The sequence below is a fragment of the Electrona antarctica genome, assembly GCF_951216825.1.
Source record: "Electrona antarctica genome assembly, chromosome: 3".
Lineage (NCBI taxonomy): Eukaryota > Metazoa > Chordata > Actinopteri > Myctophiformes > Myctophidae > Electrona > Electrona antarctica.
In genome coordinates, this window is record NC_136808.1 from 48,310,426 (window position 1) to 48,336,943 (window position 26,518).

The following is a 26,518-nucleotide window of genomic DNA, read 5'->3' on the forward strand; positions in this document are numbered from 1 at the left end:
CGGTGGCCGAACGGATTGCGGAGCGGCATGGCTGAGGGAAGTAGGGGTGCTGGGGGGGCTGTAGCACCCCCTCCCCCCAGGCACAGCCCCCCCTCGAACAGGAGGAGAAGAAGAAAAAAAAGAATAAAATATGCTGTATCACAGTATTGGCACCTTATCCTGGTTAATTGCCTGTGTCAGTTCGTTCATATAACTTGCGTGTGGAGAGGGAAAGTAAAGGCCACGTTTGCGCGCGAAAATGCGCGTGCATGATGCGCGTGCACGCGCATTTTTGCGGCGCGCGCTATGCGCGCGCACCCCCTGCTAGACGCTCAGCCCCTGCGAGTGTAAAGTACTTCCCGCGGGCCTGCGGAGCGGTCTTGATACCGGAAGGTCGCCAGTTCGAATCAGCGGTCCGACATGTTAAAATTACCACCGCTGAAGTGCCCTTGAGCAAGGCATTGAACCACTACCATGAAATGTTCTATGAGCAGGGCCTGGCTGGAAACAAGTTCTTGAGCTTAGCCCAGATACCCTGGGTAAATATAGTAACTTTGCTTTGCTTTGCTAAATTAAACATCTGATTGTCAAATGGATGGGCGATGCCTATCGACATTTTCTGTGTGAACTGGCATTTCTTTTACCAGTAGGGGCCGCTGTTTCTTTGCTTAAGTCATCCCTTAAGTTTTCATAATGATTTAAATCGGTTTGATTGATTGATTGACACGGTCATGGTGTGTGTGTGTGTGTGTGTGTGTGTGTGTGTGTGTGTGTGTGTGTGTGTGTGTGTGTGTGTGTGTGTGTGTGTGTGTGTGTGTGCGCGTGTGCGTGTGCGTGTGCGTGTGTGTGTGCGTGTGCGTGTGCGTGCGTTTGTTTGGTTAGACTACTCGTGTGTCAGTCATAATTCATAATTATATGAAGACGACAAGATAATTATACATTACTGTTTAGACTGTGTGAGAGTGCATAAATTAGCATGATCAGCTGCAATTAAATGAAAATGAAGGATTGATTGATTTAATATTGATTGATTGAATATTAAATTTGTATTCACAGTATATGTAGAGAATGGGTACATTTAAAACGAGTCCTAATATAATCCCTAGGACCCTATAATAGTTACTATCCTCTGTTACGATTTTACCTTTCTATCTCAATTCATTGCATTTCTATTAGCATTAAACAACAGCTGAATCCATTCGTTGAACTATTCCATTTGAAAATGTGGCCAATGTCTTTATTTTCCCACCAGAGGGCGCGCAAACATGCCGCACGTGTTGGTTGGTCGACATGGAGCTGCAGTCAGCTACAGAATGAACAAAAGCCCCAATTCTTCTAGTGGTGGAATAGTTTGGAACAATGCGAGTGGAGTTGAGTGTCATTCCCCTTTAAGCCCCAGCCCAGTAGAGGAGAGGAGAGGAGAGAGAGGGGGAGGCTCAACAGAAAGTGTTGTTTGGAAAGAAAGAAGGAAAGTTTGGAGAGCTGTCACTGAGCTGAGCATTCTGCATGAAACGCCTGGTCTCCGAGGCTACAGACAGACTGATGGAGGAACCTTCACAACACACTATCATCCTAGGAATGATCGAGGATGCTAAATGCCTAAAACTACAGCAGTGGGTTGTTGTTGGAACTGTTTATTATTAAGGTTCTTCTAAAAATGTTTTAAATGTATTCGTAGCCTCGATCGATGCCTGCAGGCTGCAGCAGCCGAACAACAAAAGGGTGTCTCTCTCTCTCTCCACTCTAGATCTAGACGGAATAATGCATTTAAAATGAGAACGCGCTGAAGACGTGGAGCCTGGAGGCTCTTAATTCTTACATGATGGTTTACTACTTGAACTGCGGCTTTTTTCATCATCATCTTCTTCCAGGGTTTTCTCTCGTTCACTTTTCCATCGCGGTGTTGTTGTTGGGCTGTGTGGACAGCAGCGGCACGGCGCTGGGAGGACTGCCACACGACTCAGGTAAAAATAATAAGCATAGCTGCATAATATACAATTAAACAAACAAGTGTCTTCATCACACAGATCATTCATCTGCGCTAGTAGTGTGTTTATTTTATTTATATATTGGACAACTGTGCGGTAGGTATAGGCAGCTGGCTGCACGTTTGAGACAAAGCAGTTTTGGAAAGTACATTTACTCGACTGTAGTGTAGTACAAATTTGAGTCTTTCTTTCTTTCTTTCTTTCTTTCTTTCTTTCTTTCTGCCTACTTTTACTCCACTACATCTCAGAGGCAAATATACTCCACTACATTTGAAAGTTATTTTAAAACTTTAGTTACTTTGTACATTGCGATTATTATTACAAAACATAGCCTACATTAAACACTGTATTTTTATTTTTATACACTGTAGTATTAATTCTGTCCTCCACCATAATATCCTTCACAGAGTATTTTTTTTACATGGAAAACAAAATACGATACATGGACGATATTGGTTAATTATGATGATACGATTCAATGATTTGAAATCGATACAGTAACTATTTAGCAAATACATTAAATAGTGTATGAGTGACTTAGATAGCATTTGAAACAGACTTATAGCATGTCATGTAGACAGCACAATAATTGCATTGTATGTACTACGTAGTCATAGCACATCATAGTACATATGTATAGCATAGTATAGTATATATGTATAGTTAATATGTATAGTGTCATTATATATGTTCTAGTTACGTTCTTAGCTTACGCATGTTTCTTGATAAATGCATTTTATATATGTGATGTATTCCCATACTTTTTGTTCTTGCCTAATGTAAATCGCTCTGGATTAAGAGCGTCTGCTAAATGCCTAAATTGTAAATTGTAAACTTGTGGATAGTGCAGGTTTTTTTATGGGAAAGATTTATTATTATGGATATAAATAAGTAAACACAGCGATTCTCTGGCAAATAGATATATAGATAAATAGATATTTGAACACGTATGGACAAACCCACGCCTTGACATGAACACAGAGAGAATACACAAATTTTTCGATAAAACCAATTGTAGCTACAGAATATGGAATGGAAAAGTAGGCTAACAAACCCAACTTTTTCTTTTCCTGGGGACCCCCTGGAACTCCCTCAAGGACCCCTGGGGTCCCCCGGACCCCACATTGGGAACCACATGCCTCACACCATGTCTGTGTTCTCCTCGCTCTCTCTCAGAGACCTTTCTGCGAGAGCTGCTTCAGTACGAGGTGGTTCACCCCGCCAGGGTCGACGCCAAAGGCCATTTCCTGTCCCACTTCCTGTCCCACCGTGCCAGCCGAGTGCGGCGGCGGGACGCGTCCGATGGGCCGGCCAAGGAGAGGGTCTTCTACCAGATGACCCACGGTGCTCAGGATCTGCGTTTCAACCTCAGCCTCAACCCCAGCCTGCTGGCGCCGGGCTTCGTGACCGAGAGGAGGCGCGGTGGTCTGGACGGGGTTAGGATCAAGAGAAAGTAAGAGCAAGTTCAAATTGTACTCCATTCTCCCGAGTTTACAGTGGTTTTCAACCCTTTTCACATCAAAGCCCGTTATTGTCTCCACCAGGCCGAAGGCATGGGGAGAGAGTATGTTTTATTGTCTCCACCAGGCCGAAGGCATGGGGAGAGAGTATGTTTTATTGTCTCCACCAGGCCGAAGGCATGGGGAGAGAGTATGTTTTATTGTCTCCACCAGGCCGAAGGCATGGGGAGAGAGTATATGTTTTATTGTCTCCACCAGGCCGAAGGCATGGGGAGAGAGTATGTTTTATTGTCTCCACCAGGCCGAAGGCATGGGGAGAGAGTATATGTTTTATTGTCTCCACCAGGCCGAAGGCATGGGGAGAGAGTATATGTTTTATTGTCTCCACCAGGCCGAAGGCATGGGGGAGAGAGTATGTTTTATTGTCTCCACCATGAAGGCATGGGGAGAGAGTATGTTTTATTGTCTCCACCAGGCCGAAGGCATGGGGGGAGAGAGTATGTTTTATTGTCTCCACCAGGCCGAAGACATGGGGAGAGAGTATGTTTTATTATATTGTCTCCACCAGACCGAAGGCATGGGGAGAGAGTATGTTTTATTATATGGTCTCCACCAGGCCGAAGGCATGGGGAGAGAGTATGTTTTATTATATTGTCGGCATGGTGGAGACAATAAAAGGCAAGACTTAGAATATGTTGTTGTCGTTGGATACGATTTCTTTCCACAATTCCATGCTGTATTGATGTTGGTATAATTATTTTACATTCTCTAATTGTGTAGACGTCTTGTAAATGAAGTAATGCAGATGGTTAAAAGTTAACACGAACTCTAGAGAGCGTAAAATGAAACCAAATGTAGCCGTTTAAAGGTCCATTTGGTTTCATCTCACATGCTGTCACTGTACCGTAAGGAAATGGGGATCTGATAAATTAATCAAATCAAACCCATAGCCCTGGTTCTAATCAATACATGAATCAAATCAAACCAACAGCTCTGGGTCCTCCCAGTGTCACTTCCTGGGTGAAGTGTTGGACCAACACTCCTACATGGGAGGCAGAGCGGCCATCAGCACATGTGAGGGACTGGTGAGTGTAGTGCACACACACACACACACACACACACACACACACACACACACACACACACACACACACACACACACACACACACACACACACACACACACACACACACACACACACACAGACAGTGGGCACTGCACAGTGTGTGAGGGACTGGTGAGTATTGGACAAAGTGATCAACCTGATTTAATAACATAATAATAATAAACCTATATTATAGGTTTATTTGTATTTTTTACCAGCTGCTGTGTAAGCACAGCTGATCAACGTTCTCTCTGCGGTGCTTTCATGCCCACTTGCTGTAGTTGAGACCTATGTTTCTCATTGGCTGCCTCGTCTCTAGGCAACAACACACTTTTTGCCTCTAGCCAACCTCTCAGCCAATGGGACAGCAAGCAACAACATGTGCAGTTGTCCACTATCACAGTTACAGAGTCACCAGGGGCCTGTTCCACGAAACTTGGATTAACTAATCCAGGATTTAGGCCAAAACCAGGCTTTTTAAATCCTGGTCTTTACAGCCTGGTTTATTCTGTTCCACTAAAGCAAAGCGAGCCTTAGAATGGGCGGATTTATCGAGCCAGGATCATAAAGCCTGGCTGAATGCAGAGCCTGGCTTTTTGTTTCTAGACCCATTCGATGGAACACAGATTTACTGATCCTTCTTCTTCATGGGGTATTATGGCAGTTTGCATCATTAATAGTTGCATTACTGCCCCCTTCTGTATATCTCAGTATCATTACTAATCTATTCAAGACTTACTGATACAAGGACTTAAGCTTCTAAAATAAATACTGCTGCTGTAATTAAAGAGAGAACATACTCTCAACAGTGGATAGACTGAATGATTAACTACCCCAAAAATATAGTTTACATTTTACCACTACTATTAACTTAAAACAGAATTCTTAATATTGTAAGCATAATGATATTGTCGCATTGTGATATTTGGCCATAACTCCCTCCTCTGAGGGAGCTACCTTTGGGGAAGGGGGTTGTTGTCCAGACAGGTGAACTGTGGGTCATGGGTTCAATAGTGGGTGAAACGTTACAATGGTAATGTTGTAAAACAATGAGTAATGGTAATATTTAGTGGTTTTCACTTTTACAAAAAAACAAATATATAATATAATATAATATAATATAATATAATATAATATAATATAATATAATATAATATAATATAATATAATATAATATAATATAATATAATATAATAATTCTTCTTAACCGTGCACTTGCACGACAGCAAACCTATTCTGGGGAACATTCACCAAAAGCAGCTGATCTACAAGCTCACAAGCTGTCATGATGTTGTGCAGCCTATATATTTTGTTTTTTTGATTTGATATAGTGCTTAAATTAGTCCTTTAATGCAGACCGATAAAAATAAGGCAACATAAACCTATAATAATTGAATAAGTGTGGAAAACATCATTGGTTTGTGATCAGTTTGACTGCTTAATGAACAGTAAAGACATCAGGATTAGGTTAAACCTGGCTGTTAGCCTGGTCCGGAGCAGGCTAAGTCCAAAGCATTAGTTTCCATGGTAACTAATGTAGCATCACTTTCATGAAACCGAATCAAGCCTCAACATATCCAGGTTAACTGGTTAAATTAATCTGGCAAGATTAACCAGTTTTCATGAAACCGGTTAATCGCTGATCCAGGATATATTAAGCCAGGATATCTGTTAAATCCCGGCTTAATCTCTAATCCAAGTTTCGTGGAACGGGCCCCTGGACAGATACTGTTGTTGTTTACACACACACACACACACACACACACACACACACACACACACACACACACACACACACACACACACACACACACACACACAAATACAGATATTTACATTTCATAGCACAATTCTGCAGATATACTGCAGCAGCTGGTAATTAATTGATGTCATCAATTCTTGTTTATATAGCACCTTTCGAAACAAAGTCACTGAGTGCTTCAAAGTGAATAAAAACCATAAACAACAATAATTGATTATTTTATTCACCTTTAAATCCCTCAACGGCCTGGCCCCCCCATATATGGCCGAACTCATACAGCGACACAACCCCACCAGAGCTCTGAGGTCTGCGGACCAGTCACTGCTGACCGTGCCAACAACCCGAACCCTCAGAACAAGAGGTGACCGCGCTTTTGCGGTGGCAGCCCCTGAGCTTTGGAACAACCTCCCCCATATTAGAGCTGCTCAAACCATTAACATTTTCAAATCCCTTCTTAAAACGCACCTTTTTTCCCTGGCTTTTAATATGAACTGATTTTAACCTTTTTAGGCACTCCTGTACAGTATTATCCATGTCCCACGCTGGTTCTATATGCTGTTTTTATGCTTGATGTATTCTGTTTGAACTTTTATCTTTTGTTGTGAAGCACTTTGGTCAACTTTGGTTGTGTTATAACGTGCTATATAAATAAAGGTTGATTTGATTTGATTTGAATAAGTAATGATTTGATACAGAGGCTAAAATAAGCACTATGCAGAAATACAGTAGGACATCATGGGTTACAACATTTAAGCGATAAAAGCAGCTTTATAAAAGTGAGTTTTCAAGAGGGATTTGAAACGGGAGGATTATATGTTATTGTTGTCCTCAGTGTTGATTTTAGGGCCTATAGTCGACTATGATTGGCCAAATGTTGTCTATAGTCGACGATTAGGCAACATGTTTTGTTTTTTACATGGTTTGACTGAGAGATTGGCAGTCGAATCAGTCTGATTCCATAACTTACAAAACGTGTTATGTAATAGAGAATCATTCCATTTGGTGCTGTGGAACAAACTCACCAAAATACAGCCAAACACAAAGCAGGCCTAGTTCTAAACAAACAGGACATACTGTTGTGTGTCTATAAAACCTCCATTCTGTGGTCAGGACTGTTCATAGGGCCCTATCCTGCGCCACCCCTTAAACATATTTGTCATTTTTTACTATTTTAAAAATATAGTAATAGTTAATCTACACCGACACGCTGTGAGCTAGCTGCTTGTAGATCGGCTATTTGAAAAGGTTTTTCAAAATAGTAAAAAATGTCAAATAGGTTTAGGGATAAGGGGTAAGGGATAGCCCATAGTGTCTAAACCCTACTCCTCCACTATGTGCTAGTCTCCTAGACAGGACTGTGTGTACAGCGTATATCTATTCTACGTCCAAGCATAGACATGGTAACGCCCTGCCTGCCTCTGATTGGCCTACCAACACTGAGCATAGACATGGTAACGCCCCGCCTGCCTCCGATTGGCCTACCGACACTGAGCGTAGACATGGTAACGCCCCGCCTGCCTCTGATTGGCCTACTGACACTGAGCATAGACATGGTAACGCCCCGCCTGCCTCCGATTGGCCTACCGACACTGAGCATAGACATGGTAACGCCCCGCCTGCCTCTGATTGGCCTACTGACACTGCCCGTCTTGCCCCAATGGTCTCACCAAACTGTCCTCCGTGCGACAGTAACTTGTAACTTTTATTTTTGTAGAAGAGGCAAACTAATATTGTTTATGCCGTTTGCTTTGATTGAATGATTGATGGAACACGTATTTGTATGATTTGATCTGGGTGTGTTCTAAATTAAAATGTTAGTGTTGATTATCGTGTATTAATCTAATTATAGTAAACTAATACTATTATACTAAAAAAGATAAAGATCAAGGGAAAAGAGACCTTTTTACAGTACAATAATGTTTCAAGTTTACTCTGTACACATGTAAAATAAATGGCATAAACAATATAAATAGTTTGCCTCTTCTACAAAACATAAAAGTTACTGTTGCACGTGCCAAGCTGTCATTCTCTTGTATTATATCGTACTTGTATTATTTATTTATTTTCCACCACGGAGTAACCTCGCGGCAGACTATCCACCCCGGAGGAAAGTCTGGTGAGGGCGGCAGTGTCTGTAGGCCAATCAGAGGCAGGAGGGGCGTTATCATGTCTATGCTCGGACGTAGAATAGATATACGCGTGTCTGTGTACAGCACTTTACTTTAAGTTAGAAGTATTACTGTATTGGCAGTAATCTGATTCCATACTCTGTAGACAGGACTGTTCAGAGTCGCTGCTGAAGAGTTCTTCATCCGTCCATTGGAGCCGTCCAGTGATGAGTCGCCGTCACCTCAGGTATGATGAGAAATATCATCTCCACTATGCACCATACTGTACTTATAGTCTCCACTATGCACCATACTATTGGTGCATAGTGGAGTGCATAATACCTGATGATCATGTTTTAGGGTGGAAAACAATCGTGGCACTCCATCTTTAAGGAACTTGAAAAATAACCATACGAACCAACATGAAAAAGAATGGTGATATTCTATTCTTCCATGTCGCCCACCCCCCCTAACCTCAGGCCCACGTCATCTACAGGCGCCATGCACAGCCCTCGGGCAGACAGACCACCTCACAGCCCCATGCGTCCCCCTCACGGAGACAGTCCACCGCACAGACCACCTCGCAGACCCATGCTTCCCCCTCACGGAGACAGTCCACCGCACAGACCACCTCAGAGACCACCTCAGGGACACAGACTACCGCACAGACCTCAGGGAGACAGACCAGTACCTGTGGAGTCAAAGGTAAACCCCCAACCATACCAACATACACACACACACACACACACACACACACACACACACACACACACACACACACACACACACACACACACACACACACACACACACACACACACACACACACGCATTTACCAAGGGCATTAACCAAAACATCGACTCGTCAACAACTTCATTAACACAAATGGACTCCCACTAGGACAAGTCGTAATTCTTATTTTTAATACAAAACGAAAATAAATATATGCATGTGTACATAACTGTAAGGATTGGTTATTGTCACAGACAGAAGTGATTCTTTCTTTTACCGGCTGTGTTATGTGTTTTTCAATGGAACCAGGCATCGGAGTACAGACTCCGTACAACTACCTTTTTTTTTTCACTGACAAAAACGAAATAAAAACAAATCTATTATGACTTCAACTATGACTATACTGACAAATTTTGTCAACAAATACAAACAATAGTAAAATGTTTGGGAGGGACTAGTGGAGAAGAGATACAGTAGAACTAAAATGACAAGTCATTTTGTGTTTGGTTGTGTGGAGACACTCTCAGAAAATTGGCGATCTACAAGCTTGTAGAGCTGCTGTTTTGGCACACAGCTGAGTATAAATTGGGCATTTCAATGCCGTCAATTAAGGCCCGCCAACATAGTGCTATAAAGAGTGCTTTGTTGTTGGTGAGCAGAACTTTGTAGTGAATTCATTGTTTGAGGAGTCGGGGAGCCAGTGTAGGTGGTGGAGAAATGCTCACATGTCTCCCAATTACCCTGCTCCCTCCAATGGCTCCCGGTTACTGCCCCCCCGCGCTCAGCGTTCGCTCAGATCAGCCAACACAGGGGGCCGGCAGAACCTTCACTAAAACAGCCGGGACAACGCTCCACGCGTCCCAGACTCTTCTCCCTTCTGGCTCCAAAACTATGGAATGAACTGCAGACTCACTCCCACTCTTCTGCCGTAGTCTGAAAACCCACCTCATCAGACTCCATCTTAGCCCGTAGCACTTGCACTATAGCCTCGACGACCTTACAGGCGTATGCAAAGGCTAAATTATGTAATTTAGCATATTAGGTAGACATAGCATTCTATAGTGTATACTCATAGCTTCACTGTACATATATTCTAATGTTATGCAGATGATCGGTTCTTAGCTTGTTGGCTTATTATTCTTGATGATGATTTGATGTATTTGATGTATTACCTTGTGTTGTTCTTGCTTACTGTAAATTGCTCTGGATTAAGAGCGTCTGCTAAATGCCTAAAATAATGAATTGTAACAATGTGGTCTCTGGAGCGCGACAGAACCTCCACAACAACAGACCAACGTTGAGTGTCCGTCATCTCTTCTGCAGATCCACACGGACCGTCCGAGGATCCCGACAGCCAACGGGAGGGCTGGGAACGGAGGAGGGGGCGTGGCCGGAGGAGGAGGATTCGCCAACGCTCCGTCAGCAAGGAGAAGTGGGTGGAGACTCTGGTGGTGGTCGACCCCAAGATGGTGGAATACCACGGGGGGAGCGAGGCGGTGGAGAGTTACGCGCTGGCTGTCATGAACATTGTAAGTGCCACACACACACACACACACACACACACACACACACACACACACACACACACACACACACACACACACACACACACACACACACACACACACACATCCTCTCCAATGTAATTCATTGATTAATTGAAATCAACACTTGATCTCACAGAAGGAGGGCTGTGTCATTCACATCCATCCATCTTCAACCGCTTATCCGTAGTCTGGTCACGGGGGCAACAGCACTCCAGACTTCCCTCTCCAAGCAGATCTTGTAAATATAATTCCTCCATCTCATCCTTGGTCTGCCCGGGGGTCTCTGCCTAGAGAGAGGGTCTCCTTCTGTCTTCATCTATTATGCATAGACTAAAGGAGGAACAGTGAGTTAATTAACCCTTTCAGCACTATCATTTATTGAAAAATTAGGATCTAATTCACGCCAGCATTTTTTAAATTTGAGCTCTTATTTTGAAAAGCCGCCATTTCCGCTCCACTCACAGTAGTCCTAAGTTATGAATTTACACAGAGCTGGGCAGGCCTTATTTACATTGTGAATCCAGACCGGAGCTCTGCAGAGCTCTAGATCGTCAGCTCTGTGCCGTCAAAGAAACGCTGTTTTGACCAAAATGCCATCTGGGACAAGGAATAGGAGATACAGGCGATTGAAAGAAATGGATAGAATGGATTATTATGGCGACGACGATCTAAGATGGGCGATCCAGTGCAGTGCTAACAACACAGCTAGCTAACCGGCTAACGTGAGTAGCATTTTGGCTCGAGCAATCGAACGTGCTATAAAAGCGCAATTGCCGAATGCCGTCGGCAATGGCGTTAAGCGTCAGTATCAAAATTAGGCTTCAATTGACAAAGATCTTCACCAATGGCGCTGAAAGTATTAATGAATGAATACATTTTATTAATACCATGTTCCTCCTTCTATTTGATTTAGTTGATTAATTTATCTGTTTGGCCTTGAGTCAATTTACCTTAATTGATCTGTATAATTCATTGATTTAAAAAAAAATTCCTGAAAAAGGAGCACACATGTTATTGTATCTCTGGCATGCACAACATTTGAAGAGGTCATGGTGGGTTTCTGCATGACAATAAAGTCAAGTTTCACACAATTCAGAAAAAACTCTGATTGCCCATACTGTAATTAGTATACAGCCTTAATCCAAAACATTGTCTGGCGGCTACATGAGCTCAGATTGTTCCAGTTTTGTTAAAGTTAAAAGTTACTATTTGTCACATACTATTTGTTCTCCACATTTGACCCATCTCTTGGAGTGGTGAGCCACAGCTGTGCCACGCTCGTGAATCATTTGTAGTTGATCTAACGCCCCAATCCAACCTGTGATGCTAGAGTGCCAAGCGGCGAGGCACTGGGTCCTTCATTATGACCCGGCCGGGGATCGAACCCCGACCTCCAAGTCTCGGGGCGGACACTCTAACCACAAGTCCACTGAGCTGGTGCTCTTATATTTAGAGATGGTTCGAGATGCTATGTGAGGTCATGTTTTATACAATACTAGGCTATGTGAGGTCATGTTTTATACAATACTAGGCTATATGAGGTCATGTTTTATACAATACTAGGCTATATGAGGTCATGTTTTATACAATACTAGGCTATATGAGGTCATGTTTTATACAATACTAGGCTATATGAGGTCATGTTTTATACAATATATTAGGCTATGTGAGGTCATGTTTGGTACGGTAGCACAGTGACATCATCATGTTCCATTTCCTGGACTGAAGCCCTCATGCTCTTCTCTTGATTCTTGTTCCAAAAGACAACAGCTCCTCTCGGGGGAAGCTGCGCGGGTCTGTTTGCACTTAGCGAGTGAAAACACTACCGAGCGTGTCTGGCCAGTGGCCATGCACAGCTGCTGACATGTGGCTCAAGGACAGGATTTAAGGAAGGGAAATTCAGTCATCATAATGAAGGTTATAGTTTAACTCACTCGACACTGAGACAATAATATGTGGAGGAAGCGGCCATTCTGTTCTGTATCCTTTGACCGTTCTGTTTTGGCAACGTCTTTGAGTTTAGAACAATTGGAAGGAAAAATGTGTCTTACAGCTCTCCGCAAGGGAAAGCATTTTTTTGTCATACACGATGTGTGAACAATGATGAAGGGTGTCATCGTCCCAGACAACAAGCTCATCACTTTTAAAAAAAATGTTTTTTATCCCACAATTTTGCAACCAATTTTTTTCACCCAGTGTCAATTATATGATGTAATCCTGGGCGCTGCACTTCCTCTGCCAACCTGGGGGGGCAGCAGACTGACCTCATGCTTCCTTCTGTGCATGAGGAGTCCAAGCTGCTTCTTTTCACCTGACAGGGGAGAGTTTCCCTGGCCGGACCTAGCGTGTGGAAGGAACACGTTATTCCGACCAGTTCCTTTCCCCTCCATCAGGCGCCCCGGCTGGCCAGGGGGAGGTAGTTTAGAGACCAGGATTACTGCATGTTTTTTGTGAGGGTACCTACCCTAGGGGACACGGGGAGAACATGCAAACTCCACACAGAAAGGCCCTTTCACCAACCCCGCATCGGGTATGGGCACTGATGACGCCCCCAGCGCCCACAGCGTCCCGAGCGGGAATCGAACCCAGGACCTTCTAGCTGTGAGGCGACAGCGCTACCGACTGTGCCACCGTGCCCCCTTTTCTTTTTTTTTAACGGCCCCTCACTTCACACAAGTGTGATTTATTTTTTGTTATTGTTCGACTTACAGTTCAAGAGTTATAGGCCAAAAGGTGAACACGCTGGTATAGCGCCACCATGAGAATAATTTGAACATGTTTGGGCCAACTTATTGACTGGGGAATACATTAATACAATGTTCCCGCACTTAATTCTATCTTAACTGATGCCAAGTCTGGATATTAAAACTCAATGTGATTTGGAATGTGAGTTCGCTGCCACTTTTCCAGTGGGTCGGATAGGGCCAGATTTATTACTTTGTCCATGAAAATGACGTCTGTAAAAAAGGAAACTTGGATGTTTGTTTCTTGCCATGAATGGTGTAAACGGTGGTAGACTACTCTCCCCTTCAGCTTCCATTCCTCTCCTAGTTGTGATATAGCTTTAGTCCTGAAAAGAATATCCTGAGAATTGTTTTACAATTCTACATTGCATAAACGGTACACGTTTGTCAGTGAGACAAGAGCTCGGCGAGTTGGCAGCAGAAAGACTTCTCGTCTCTGATCATTTGTATCAGTGGTTTTCAACCAGTGGTCCTTGAGGGGGTTCCAGGTGGTCCCCAGCTAGATGATGGAGAGTTGCTAACCAAATGGACCCTTATATATATCTTTAAATCCTGAGAGTGTGAAATGAAACCAAATGGATCTTATGCTCATTTAAGAGTTAAAGTATTGGTCAAAGTAACACCTAGTATATTCTGCATTAAATAATTTACAAGAAGTCGACACAATTGGAGTTTATCTGTTATCTCTCCTAATTAGGGGTGTAACATTTTAACAGCGAAACGATACGTATGGTTGAAATGATACATGGTTGACGATACGATACATATATTGATATTGGTTCATTCTGGCGATACGGTACGATTCAATGATTTGAAATCGATACAGTAACTACTTAAAATACATTGACATTATTTTAAACTAGGTAAGTAAACCCCTCTTTTTATTTTTTCTTCTAAAAATTGCTAAATACCATGCACAAAAATGTAGTATTGATACAATCAATTATTTGCATAGCAAAACGATTCGATACAATCGATTTTTCGATGCAGTTACTATATCGTTACACCCTTACTCGTAATGGTACCAACATCAATACAGCATGGAATTGTGGACAAAATCTTATCCAACAAAATATTCTTTAGTTTTGGGTCTGAGAGGCTATACAGTAAATCTCATCAAATGCCAATATATAATGGGCCTTGAAACAAAGTGTTTTTATGACAGGCACCCCGACACTGGCAATACACAACCAAATGTACACGCCATCGTACAACGGGCCCGTACGCTGAAAATGGCAGATCTACAAGCTTACAACATGGGTACAACTGTTACATGGGCACAACTGTTGCAAGCATGTAGATCTGCTATTTTCGACGCACGGCCCTCTAGGCCTTTACGGCAAAGTATAGCTCCAGCTTGGGAGCGGAGCTGTGTAATTAAGGGACGACTTCACCCCTTTCCAACCTATCTTCATATACTGTAATTCGTCCTCACTAATCAGAGTTTAATTGGTTAAATTAAACCAGTTCGGTTATTAATCTAATTGGAGTTTGGGAGTGCTTGTTGAATATCACCCAACGGCCCATGCGTAGACACCTGTTTTGAATTGGCACATAATGCTTTACTGAAAGCGAGCGCTTCCAAACTCTGACACTTGCATGAATTTATTGACAGAAAGTAACTCATAACATGTCTACGGTGGATCTTTATGAAACAAACACGGATAGAAAAAGGATAATTCAAGCTTTTCGTACAGCTGCGATGTTGTTGAGTTTGACGTTGTTTAATACAATCAGACAGGACCTTTCTGTTTGGATGTATGGGCTGTCGATGGCAAATTACGGCTAGTTGCCATCCTGCCATTAACTCAATGGCAAGATAGCCGTGGTCTGCATCAGGTCAGTGGCCCACAGGCATCGATGAATGAGCTCCTTCATACAACGTGCCAGAGATGTTCCGTCTGCATTGTGGCTGTAGAGTAGACCGTGTCATTGTGGCTGTAGAGTAGACCGTGTCATGTGGAAAAGAAAACTGAATGGCGTTTGACCGCGAGGACATTGCAGTGGTAAGAAGAAATGTATTGTTGAATTAATTAAGCTTCTTTCATGTCTTATGAGTCACTGTATTGTATTTGTTATGGAACGTATTATGCATAACTGTGGGTTTGAGAAGATTGGAAGAATTGTTGCTAATATAAAATGTTGCTGGCATTAGCTGAACTTTGGAAAGAAAGGGCCGTTAATTCATTGCATTGAAAGGACTGGGTCAGACATAAAAGGAATGAATAGTATCTGTGATTGTTACTCTTGATAAACCTTCAAAGTAGTTTTGAAATTGAATTGACACATTGTAGAGTTAATTGGACATGCTCTGAGGACAGTACATAATGCAACATTTTAAACGAAAACAATTCCCATGGCAGCATCCACACATTTTAGGTATAGTATAGTTTCAGAAATAACCTGCCTCCATAATGCACGACTGAAATAGGATTTCACAGAGGGATATATCTTGTGCCACCCCTTATCCCTAAATGTATTTTTTTACTATTTTGAAAAACCTTTTAAAATATTTCAAATGGCCGATCTACAAGCTCACAACGTGTCAATGTAGATCGGCTAGTTGAACATTTGAAAAGGTTTTTCAAAATAGTAAAAAATTAGGGCTGTCAAACGATTCAGAATTTGAATGAGAATAATCGAATAAACGAATTAGTCATGATTAATCACCATTCGAACTATGTCCAAAATATACACATTTGTATATTGTTGTGGGAATGGAAAGATAAATGACAGAATGCGGATATGTTTTATTCTTTATAACAAATCCAGTGTGGTAGGATGGGGTTATTATTAGGGCTTCTCTTTCCATCTCGTTTGGATCTATCAGCCATCAGATGACTAGTGCAGAGTGGATGGGATTATGGGATGTACAGTATGGGGCGGGTCATCTAAGCCTTCAAGTGACTACTGGCCAATCACAGCGCATCTTTTCCGGGACTTATCAGACCCGAACATGCGCTCTGTGACGCACACTCGTGCTTCCGCGGGGCTTCGCAAGGAATCTCGGGAATATTTTGCCCTCCCTTGAGCACATACGCTTTTATAAGTCCTTTATAAGTCTATGGTCATGCCCTTCATCTCTGCTCCTACGTCAAAGAGGCCGGCTCCTGAAGATGCTCTCGACTGGGTTTCTTGTTTACAAACATTGCACAGGTGCCGGTTTCATGTAATCAATTCCCAACAGATCCCCAAATCTGTTGTTTTGGGGATCGCTGGTTTCAGTTCAGTCAACCTCCTCTTGTGTGTTGGCTGGTGAGACCCACCCTAGCGAGACAGAACGAAAAAGAAAACATTGCATGGATGCACCTGGGACGTACTGTATGCACCTGCTTGAAATGTACTGTAATTCTGCAAACTGTTAATAAATATTTCAATCAATCAATCAAAAACCTGTGATGTATCCCAAGGTCATCTGGGTTTCGGGTCTCGCAACATAATTCCCCTCACTCAGGTGACCCAGCCGGGGTGATCAAGTCCCTACTTACGTCTCAGTAGCTATCCTCGATCAGACCCACTAGGGAAAGACCAGGGCCACACAATCCGTTTCTCTGGAACTACTCTGCCGGGACTGGGAGGTAGAACCATCCAGTGCGTGGAGGGACTATAGGCTCTGTGGGTTGACTCATGTCCAGGCCCCTCCTACGTCTCGCCAGGCCCACTCCTGCTCTCACTAGGTCCAGGACCATGTGCGTTGCACCAGATTCCCAGCACCAGACACTTCATTCGGGAGTGGTGGATTCTGCAGGCTCCACCTGCAGTGGCAACGGTGGTGCCCATATATACTTCACCCCGTCAACAGTATTGCGCACCGAGAAAGAACTGCTGACATACAAGCTTATATCGCGTCGCGGCTGCTGTGAGCTTGGAGGTCTGCTGTTCTCGGCCGTTCTCTGTGCGCAACACCATAGCACGGCGGCCCATAAATGAAGGTTTGAGGGGCTACAGCTGCGCGATCAAGCAGCCGTGATCATAGGGAGCGCTCCCTCCGTGACTGGAGGTGGAGTTTGGGAGAGAAATGCTTTGAGAATCGCTATTTTTGTTGACACAACATAAACCAAGCTCTATATTTCAAGAGAGAGAGATCACAGTATAAACATCCACCCTAAACCTTCTTCTTCCACACAGGGAGGAAAGTTTTATGGCATGCATTTTTGTGCTTTTACATTGCATCTAATGGAATCGGTTTCTTTTGCCCCCGACCTGCTGCACGCATACAGGTTCTTATCGGTGTGAAATGCGTCTATATTGTCGAGTGGTAAATCCTGATATGTTTGGCTGTTGTGTCTGCTTGGACTAGGCCTATCTCACAGCATTTCCCCGCCCCCTTTCCACTCCCCCTTTTGGAGCTAGTGGTGTTATTTAACCATTAGCATTTACACTTTCTTTCTCTGGAGAATCTAAGTACATTTCCTAATGTTAAAATGTCAAAGACCGATAATAATATGAAGAAAACACAATGGTATAACAACTCAAATAAGTAGAATAAACCTTACCTATACAAAACAGTAGTTTGTGGCTTGTGAAAATACCTCTTTTAACATGGAAGCCTATGGACCGCAGAAAAAATAACACCACTAGCTCCAAAAGGGGGCGTGGCAAGGGGGTGGGGAAATGCTGTGAGATAGGCCAGGCCTCTTGCTGCGCTTGCATGCTGCGCTCTCTGCCAAGCTGCACCTCTTTATGATGTGAAGCGGCTGACCCCAGATCAGTACTTAGAGCTGACCCCAGCCCAGCACGTAGGCCGGTGGGTCTTCACCTTTGACCCCAAGCATTCCTCTCTCACAGAGGAAAGCATGACGTTCTTCTGTATGACTTCTGTGTCGTATGATGATAGGCTAGTATCGTACACACACGCTAGGCTAGGATCAGATTACAGCAGCCCAACATAAGGGGGGGACGGGACAGTTGTGATCTGTGAGGCGTGCCAGGCCGCAAGTCGAGGTGAGAGAGGAGATCATCAATATTCAGTGTGGCTGCTACAGATGTTAGATGTTAGAGTAACCTAGCACTGTGATCCATTCTGAGCTATTATTATTATTTTTGAGGGGCGCTAGCACCCCATAGCGATGATTTGATTGGCTGAGTACCCCATAGCGATGATCTGATTGGCTGAACAATGTGAGGATAAAAAGTGAGGACAGAAATTTCGCCACAGGTGATTAGCCATAATGTGCTGATGTATGATGATAAGAGCGCCCCTCACTTCATATGCGTGATTTTTGTTGAGTGGTGTAAACCACTCCTACAACTGGCTTTTTTGTCCAGAAAAAATGAGCATGGTTGCTATGTTCAAAATAATTTCTGACGTAATTAAATCACACCCGGGTGAACTGGATGACCGTAGCAACCATGCTCATTTTTTCTGCACAAAAAAAGCCAGTTGTGAAATCACATCCGGGTGTGATTTCATTACGTCAGATCAGAGCTGATCAGGCTATATAATACCTTACCTTATATAATACCTCACATCGGACAAAAATCAACTTCATGGTCACAAATCATCACATCAGAAGACGACCCTACCAGAATCAGACCTAAAGGACATTCAGTCTTTGAGACCCTTGAAACCAAAGATCTTTAAAGACGGTGGGAAGCCCAATAGACGAGACGCAAGACAAAGTTTTGTTCAACACCATGATCACAGCTGATCATGCTATATAAAACCTTACACCACTCAGTTCACACGGGTGTGATTTTTATTATTATCACTGGCATCTTCTAACAAAATCACATTCGTAATAGCGAATGTAATTATTACGTTTGTCAGGTCTATGTAACGCATGGCAGTCGGGGGCTGTTCTGTAATATCTCTGAAAAATCTGGTCTCTGTAGGCCTATACAGTACATTTATTAGGATCTTCTGTCTTAGAAAAACCCACCTCGGAACCATTGGGATGTCTGGTGGGCCTGTCAGGATGTACAGAAGTATCATAAATACGGTTTAGAAAGCGTTTAGAAAGTGGGTTTATAAAAATGAAAGTGGGGAGTGGTTTTATAAAAATGAAAGCGGGGAGTGGGTTTATAAAAATATCAGAGCGGGAACTTGGAGCGACGGCCGCCTGTTGCTCCACATCTGGAAGGCTATGAAGCTATAAATCTGCCGCTTTCAGAGGGAGCAACGCACACACACTCACACTTAAACACACACGCAGGCACACGCACGCACACACACGCACACACACACATGCACATGCACATGTATCCGCGCGGAGCCGAAGACTCTGTCACACGCGTAGATTAATTGTTTACACAGTACAGTTAAAAGTTCAACCCCAAAATGACTTTTTTCCCCTATCAATGACTCACCCCATGGAGACTTAAATTCATGGATCTGTTGTTGTCTTTGTCACATTACCAAAACATAGTTACTCCCATGGGATTAACAATGACATCCCCCCACCCCCAGTTTCAGTATTATGTCATGTGTGTTACAGGTATCAGTATTAATTATGTCATACATGTTACAGGTGTCAGTAGTATTATTATGTCATGTGTGTTAACAGGTGTCGGGACTATTTCGAGATGCCAGTATTGGAAATGCGATCAACATTGCAGTGGTCCGTCTCATCATACTGGAGAAAGATGAGGTGAGATTTAATTTAATTGTTTGTTGTTGTCGTGTGTGGCTCAGATTCTCAGACCATTGAAATGTTACCTGAAATAGGTGTGATATAAAGTTCTATGGTGTAAAAGATGAAGTTTGCATGTTCTCCCCGTGTCCCCTAGGGTACCCTCACAAAAAACATGCAGTAATCCTGGTCTCTAAACTGCCTCCCCCTGGCCAGCCGGGGCGCCTGATGGAGGGGAAAGGAACTGTTTGGAATAACGTGTTCCTTCCACACGCTACGTCCAACCAGGGAAACTCCCCCCTGTCAGGTGTAAAGGAGCAACTTGGACACTCAGGCATGAAGGAAGCATGAGTTCAAGTCCGTTGCTCTCCCCATGTCCCCCATATATGGGGACTAGGTTGTCGGAGGGTGTGTAGAGCCCAGGATCACATTAGATAAGATAATTGACACAGGGGTGAAAAATAGGTTACAAAATCATGGGATAAAAAAAAAAGATAAAGATCACAACATAACAACATTAACTATGATCTAGGCTATAGGCTGTTGTTACAAATACTAAAGGACTTACTACAACCCAGTACTACAACCTGCTGACTGCAGGATGAGCTCCAGGATGAAATGCCTGAGGGGGCAGTTGAAAATGGCACGCACGCACGCATGCACACACAGCACGCACGCACACACGCACACACGCACGCACGCACGTCCATGAGGAAGGCTTGAGGCCGAAATGTGTCCGTGTTTTGTCTGTCTGTCCAGAAAAGTCACCAGAAAAAAGGACAGTTGAAGCCAAGGACAGTCGATGAATCTAACATGGTTAAAATGGAGTTTGAAGTTACAATGGGTTTGTAATTAGGAAGTGGGCGGGAAGCTAAAATGGGATTTAAAATCTAACTACTGAGCAATTGAGGTATAAATAAATGACAAAACATTTTTTAAAGTGAAATATCCCTCGAACTAATGTGTGAATAGTTGTACAGCCATGTCTTGGTATTGGCCTATTGTGTGTTTGATATGATGTTCTGAATATCACACACCCTGCTGACATGATATGTTGTGTGTGACATCAGGAGGATCTGAAGATCACGCACCACGCTGACAACAGCTTGAACAGTTTCTGTAAGTGGCAGAAACGTCTCAACATGAAGGGAGACGAGCACCCCATCCACCACGATGTGGCTGTTCTGCTCACCAGGTAAACAATTTACAATTTAGGCATTTATCAGACGCTTAATCCAGATTTACATTAAGAAAGAACAAAAAGCATGGCAATACATCACATAGGCTACATACAAAGCAGTTATCATGAGACATGCGTAAGCTAAGAACGTAACAGTGGAATATCTATATAATGAAATTATACATATAAACTATACATACTATACTATGCTATGTACTATGAAGTGCTATGACTACATACAATGCAATTCTAGTGCTGTCTACATTCATGCTATAGAAGCTAGTCTGTATCAAATGCTATCTAAGTCTGTAAAAAGTGCTATCTAAGGGGGTAGGGTAAGTGCTACGGGCCATGATGGAGTCTGAAGAGGTGGGTTTTCAGACTACGGCGGAAGATTGGGAGTGAACAACAACATGCTAGCCATTATCTCTACCAACAACATGCTAGTCATTAGCTCCATAGATATTAAAAACAAAATAGATGCCTCATTGGCTGCTGCAGTTTGTTGGAGCCATGTGTGTCGAAGAAGGGGCGGAACAATTTACACTGGGGGAGGAAGTACGCCGGAAGTGTGGAAAGCACGTCATGCTGCCACTGACTCAAGTGTTTACTGGCCAATCACAGCGCATCTTTTCCAGGACTTATCAGACCCGAACATGCGCTCTGTGATGCACACTCATGCTTCGCAAGGAATCCCGGGAAAATGTTGCCCTCCCTTGAGCACATTAGCTCTACCAACAACATGCTAGTCATTAGCTCTACCAACAACATGCTAGCCATTAGCTCTACTAACAACATGCTAGCCATTAGCTCTACCAACGGCATGCTAGCCATTAGCTCTACTAACAACATGCTAGCCATTAGCTCTACCAACGGCATGCTAGCCATTAGCTCTACTAACAACATGTTAGCCATTAGCTCTACCAACAACATGCTAGCCATTAGCTCTACTACCAACATGTTAGCCATTAGCTCTACCAGGTAAACATCAACATGCTAGCCATTAGCTCTACCAGGTAAACAACAACAGCTAGCCAATAGCTCTAGCTAGCGTTTCAACCACCTGCTCTCTCCCTCTCATTGACAGAAAGGACATCTGTCCTTCAACCTAACCCTACCCTCTCGTTCTCAGAAAGGACATCTGTGCATCCATCAACACACCGTGTGAGACGCTGGGACTGTCCCACGTGGCAGGGATGTGTCAGCCCCATCGGAGCTGCAGCATCAGTGAGGACACGGGACTGCCGCTGGCCTTCACCGTCGCACACGAACTGGGACACAAGTAAGAACTGGTCCATGTTCACCTGAATCTATTCGTTTTGACTAAACTAACATCAGAATTAAGGAGTTATTTGTAATCGTCCTTTTTCCCTGACAACTATCAATAAAAAGCAAGGCTTTTGCACACCTACAGGTGACAGGTGCGTAGGAGAGGGTTAAGTGCCCGAGATAATAAAAAATCACACCCGTGTGAACTGAGTGGTGTAAGGTCTTATATAGACTGATCAGCTGTGGTCTGACGTAATGTCTGACGTAATGAAATCACACCTGTGTTTACTGGGTGACCATAGCAACCATGCTCATTTTTTGGTACGAAGTTACGAACAGACAGACAGACACGTAAACTAACAAAGCCAGTTGTAGGAGTGGTTTACACCACTCAAAAAGAATAAACACCCGCACACTGTCTTCAAATGCAATGTTTTGATCAAAATCACAATCTGGGAACAGAATCCGAGATAAATGGGTTTTAAAAATTGGGTTAACATTGAAGTGAAGGTAGTTATTTCCTGTTTCGATCGCCTAGCAAACGGAGAGCCATCCAGACGGTGGCAGTAAATAAGTTAATTATCCCCGCCCTTACTCAATGGACTAGCTTCCCAGTTTTTAAGGTGCTGTTTATGTTTTTGCATGATAGGATTAACTGGTGAGCATCTGAACACAAGCTGCTGCCTATACTGACTTCCCAACATCACACTTTCTCAAAGGGGCAGAGGTGTTTTATTTCTGCTGCCCTCTCTTCTCTCTCAAAGGGGCAGATGTGTGTCTGCTGCCCTCTTTTTTCTCTCAAAGGGCCAGAGGTGTTTTATTTCTGCTGCCCTCTCTTTTCTCTCAAAGGGGCAGAGGTGTGTCTGCTGCCCTCTCTTTTCTCTCAAAGGGGCAGAGGTGTTTCTGCTGCCCTCTCTCCTCTCGTCTGCTCGGTTTCTTCGTCGGTACATCTGCGTTCCTGTCCCGTTGGTCCTGTCTGTTCTGAGGCCAGGACATGGCCAGAGTCTCTGCCGCCGTCTTGGTTCCGGGACCTGCACTCTCACCCTCATCATCGTCATCCAACGTCAGCCTGTCTGCCCCCTCTCCGCCTCGGGTGTGAGTCTGACCGGAGGTTCCTTGCCCCCCGGGCAGCTGGTTCTTCTGGTCACCATATCTCCGCCTGAGTCTCTCTCTGACCAGAAGGCCTCTGACCAGGAGAGTCCAGTTGCAGAGCGCCCTCTTCCGTTGCTTCTCTATCTCCCTCCGTCTCTGTATCTCCTGATCCTCCAGCCAGGCCGCTCTAAGCACCTCCTCGTGCTCCTCACAGACCACGTAGCCGTCGGTCACGGCATGCGAGTATCCTCCATGGAAGTCGAAGCCTGTGACAGCCGACGCCGCGTCCAGGTCCAGTTTCCTGGCGACGCGGTGCAGGCCGGGCAGCCGCAGGTGAACGCAGCCCAGCGGCAGCATGCACGGCTTGAACAGGTAGACGTTACCGTAGTCGTTACGGGGAACCTTCCCGTCCAGCGCTACGGGAGGTTGGTAGTCTTCTGTCTGCCAGTCTCCGTACAGAGGCAGGTCCTTCTTTTCCTCCTGCTGCTCCGACGCCGTCCTGGCCTTACGGGAACGGTTGGAAAATCCCCTTACCATCTTGTACGGCTCCTCTCCCGTCCGGACGGCGCACGCCTCCTTCATCCAGGTGTCTCTGGAGTGCAGAGCGTGCACGCAGTCCCGCAAGTACACCGGCTCCCCCCTGCAGTAGCCAAGCACGGCGGCCGTGCGGGGGTAGAGGGCCTCGTACTTCAGCAGGTGTCTCTCCAGGGCGTACAGCGGGTGCTTCTTGTAGTCGGCGACGGACGCGGGAAGAGGCCTGTCCAGCATCGCGGCGCTGAGCTCGGCGTCCTCGCGTCTGTTCCTCTCGTCGTCGTCCCCGTCCCCACCTGGCGGCCCCAGAGTCTCCTCCCACCAGCCGTCCTCGACCCGCCTCTTCCGGGAAGACGTGGTCATCCAGGCGAGGTCGTACTTCCTGCCCAGATCCTTCAATCGCCCGTCCTCGTCCACGGAAACCACGTAGGTGAGCGGAACAGTGGCATTCTGGGAGCAGAGGTGCGGCCGGCCCACCCCATGCTGCACGTCCACGCACACCCAGGAGGACGACGTGGGAACGTGGACCTCCAGCCACTCGTCTGCTGCGCCGCCCGGCGTCCCGTTCTTTATCCAGGCTCCTTTACTCCTCTCAACTCTCTCATCTTCCTCCTCGCGATCGCTGTCGTACTCTTCGTCATTCTCTGCCTCCTGTCTCCTACCTCCTCCACTCTTCCGTCTCATACCTCCTCCACCCTTGCTCTGTGGCGCTGCGTTGCGTGTCCCGGCTTTACTCTTTCCCCCGCCCGACTTCCTCTTTGATTTAGCCCGGCCCTCTTCCTCCTCGCTCTCTTCGCCGGTCGCCTGAAACTCCTCCCCCTCGCTAAGCCCGTCCTCCTCTGGTGCTACGCTGTGGCGTGTCACGTTCTTCCTCTTCTTGGGTTTCTGTCTGCCTGTCGTCACACCCCTGCCGTCTTCTTCCTCTTCCATGTTCCCTCCCTTGGCTTTCTTCCCCCACCTCTCTCCTTCGGGGTTCCCGCTGACGGCAGCACGTCTTTTGGTGCCAGGGAAGACCCTGGGTCCAGACGGCAGGCTGTCTTTGGAGGCGTTCTGCCCAGGAGGGTGGCTCTGTCCCGAGGGGCCGCTGGAGGATCTTGCCCCTTCGCCTTTCAGCGCTTTGAGTGAAATGGGCTGCAGGGAGAGAACCAATCGGCAGGAGAGCCGCAGAGACCTCAGAACCAACAGGAACAGATGGGTCATCTCCTGGTGGTCCCTGGCGGACAGGCTGGCCAGCCGTCCCTCCAGCCCGCCCCTGGGGTCCTCCTCACAGGGGAGGTCGGGGTTCAGGGTGAACGTGGCGAGGAACCATTGGAGCAGTCCGGAGAGGAAGTGGTCGTCTACGCTTTCTTTGTCCGCGTCGCAGAAGCGGGCCGGCAGCAGAGACATAGCGACGGCCAGCAGTTCTGGCTCGCTGCAGAGGCGGTTCCGGAACATCCCGTTGGCTATCAGGCACAGCAGGTGCGCCTTGTGCGTGTCCACCAGCAGGTCCTTGCTGTAGCGATTCGCCGCCCTTCTCAGGTACCCCTCAAACGCCGCATTCCTCTTCTCCCGTCTCTGTCTCCTGTGCACGACGTCCGGAGTCTCGATCTCGATCTCCACGGGATGAGTTGACGGAACGGGCTCTACTGGAGCCAGAGCTCCAGGCAGCTCCTCCACCTCCTCCCAAGCATCCTCCTCACTCTCCTCCTTGTCTTCCTCGTTAGTGGAGACCACATCGAAGTCCTCTTCATCGTTATCGTCGTTAGTCATCGGTCGTCCCTTCAGGGAGGAACCGAAGTATTCGCTGGTGGTGGTGGTGGTCCTGGAGGCAGAGACCCCTGCTGGCCTGGTGGTGGTGGTCCTGGAGGCAGAGACCCCTGTGGTGGTGGTCCTGGAGGCAGATACACCTGCTGGCTTGGAAGAGGAACGTGGCTTAGGTGTGCTCTTCCTCATCTCAATAGTGACTTCTTTAGCGGCCATGTTTCAGGATAATCCCCTCTACGGCTCGGGACAGGTGCTGGTTGGTAACCCTGATTGGTAACCAGGGTTCTGGTTGGTAACCCTGACTATAGGCTGTTCACTAAAATGTGCTGCTACTGAGTGTTGGCCTCTTTACATTCCAGTGTGTGCAGTTAGTTTCCAGGTTGTTGCAGTCCGGCTAATATCTTCTGGCAAAAGACAGCGATTCCAAGCATACAGTATCATGTTAATACAATGGACAGCTGGTTAAACACAGACTAGCCAGCAGACACAGGGCTTTGTATTATATAAATACACACAAACAGGCTACTAGGACACACATGGGTAGTTGTGAAACGTTGACTGTATGAGATAATAATGTGTTAAAATGCTGACGTTTCATAGCCTTCGTGAACTCACAGCGGCGCCTCGAGGGTTTATTTCCTCATGGTGCCTGACATGTCATTAGCTCCAGTGATGTCATGACCTCCAGTGAACTCACAGGATTT

At 45.2% G+C, this 26,518-nt stretch overlaps 2 protein-coding genes across 2 annotated transcripts in view; one reads left to right on the forward strand and one right to left on the reverse strand.

Moving 5' to 3' along the window:
- Positions 1 to 1,751: 1,751 nt before the first annotated feature.
- adamts7 (a disintegrin-like and metallopeptidase (reprolysin type) with thrombospondin type 1 motif, 7) overlaps positions 1,752 to 26,518 on the forward strand; it is a gene marked incomplete at its 3' end in the record, with an annotated part of 53,856 nt that continues 29,089 nt past the window's right edge. The window contains exons 1-9 of the mRNA XM_079497391.1: positions 1,752 to 1,943; positions 3,144 to 3,420; positions 4,419 to 4,512; positions 8,570 to 8,650; positions 8,883 to 9,108; positions 10,460 to 10,665; positions 19,934 to 20,017; positions 21,070 to 21,194; positions 22,312 to 22,461. Of these exons, the coding sequence (XP_079353517.1) occupies positions 1,799 to 1,943; positions 3,144 to 3,420; positions 4,419 to 4,512; positions 8,570 to 8,650; positions 8,883 to 9,108; positions 10,460 to 10,665; positions 19,934 to 20,017; positions 21,070 to 21,194; positions 22,312 to 22,461 (1,388 nt within the window). The 5' untranslated portion in view covers positions 1,752 to 1,798. The remainder of the gene's footprint in view (positions 1,944 to 3,143; positions 3,421 to 4,418; positions 4,513 to 8,569; positions 8,651 to 8,882; positions 9,109 to 10,459; positions 10,666 to 19,933; positions 20,018 to 21,069; positions 21,195 to 22,311; positions 22,462 to 26,518) is intronic.
- On the reverse strand, positions 23,292 to 26,030 carry LOC306920580 (DNA repair protein complementing XP-C cells-like; the record flags this gene model as incomplete). Its single annotated transcript, XM_079497392.1, has 1 exon — positions 23,292 to 26,030. One exon carries the CDS (start codon positions 26,028 to 26,030, stop codon positions 23,292 to 23,294), a length of 2,739 nt encoding a protein of 912 aa, XP_079353518.1.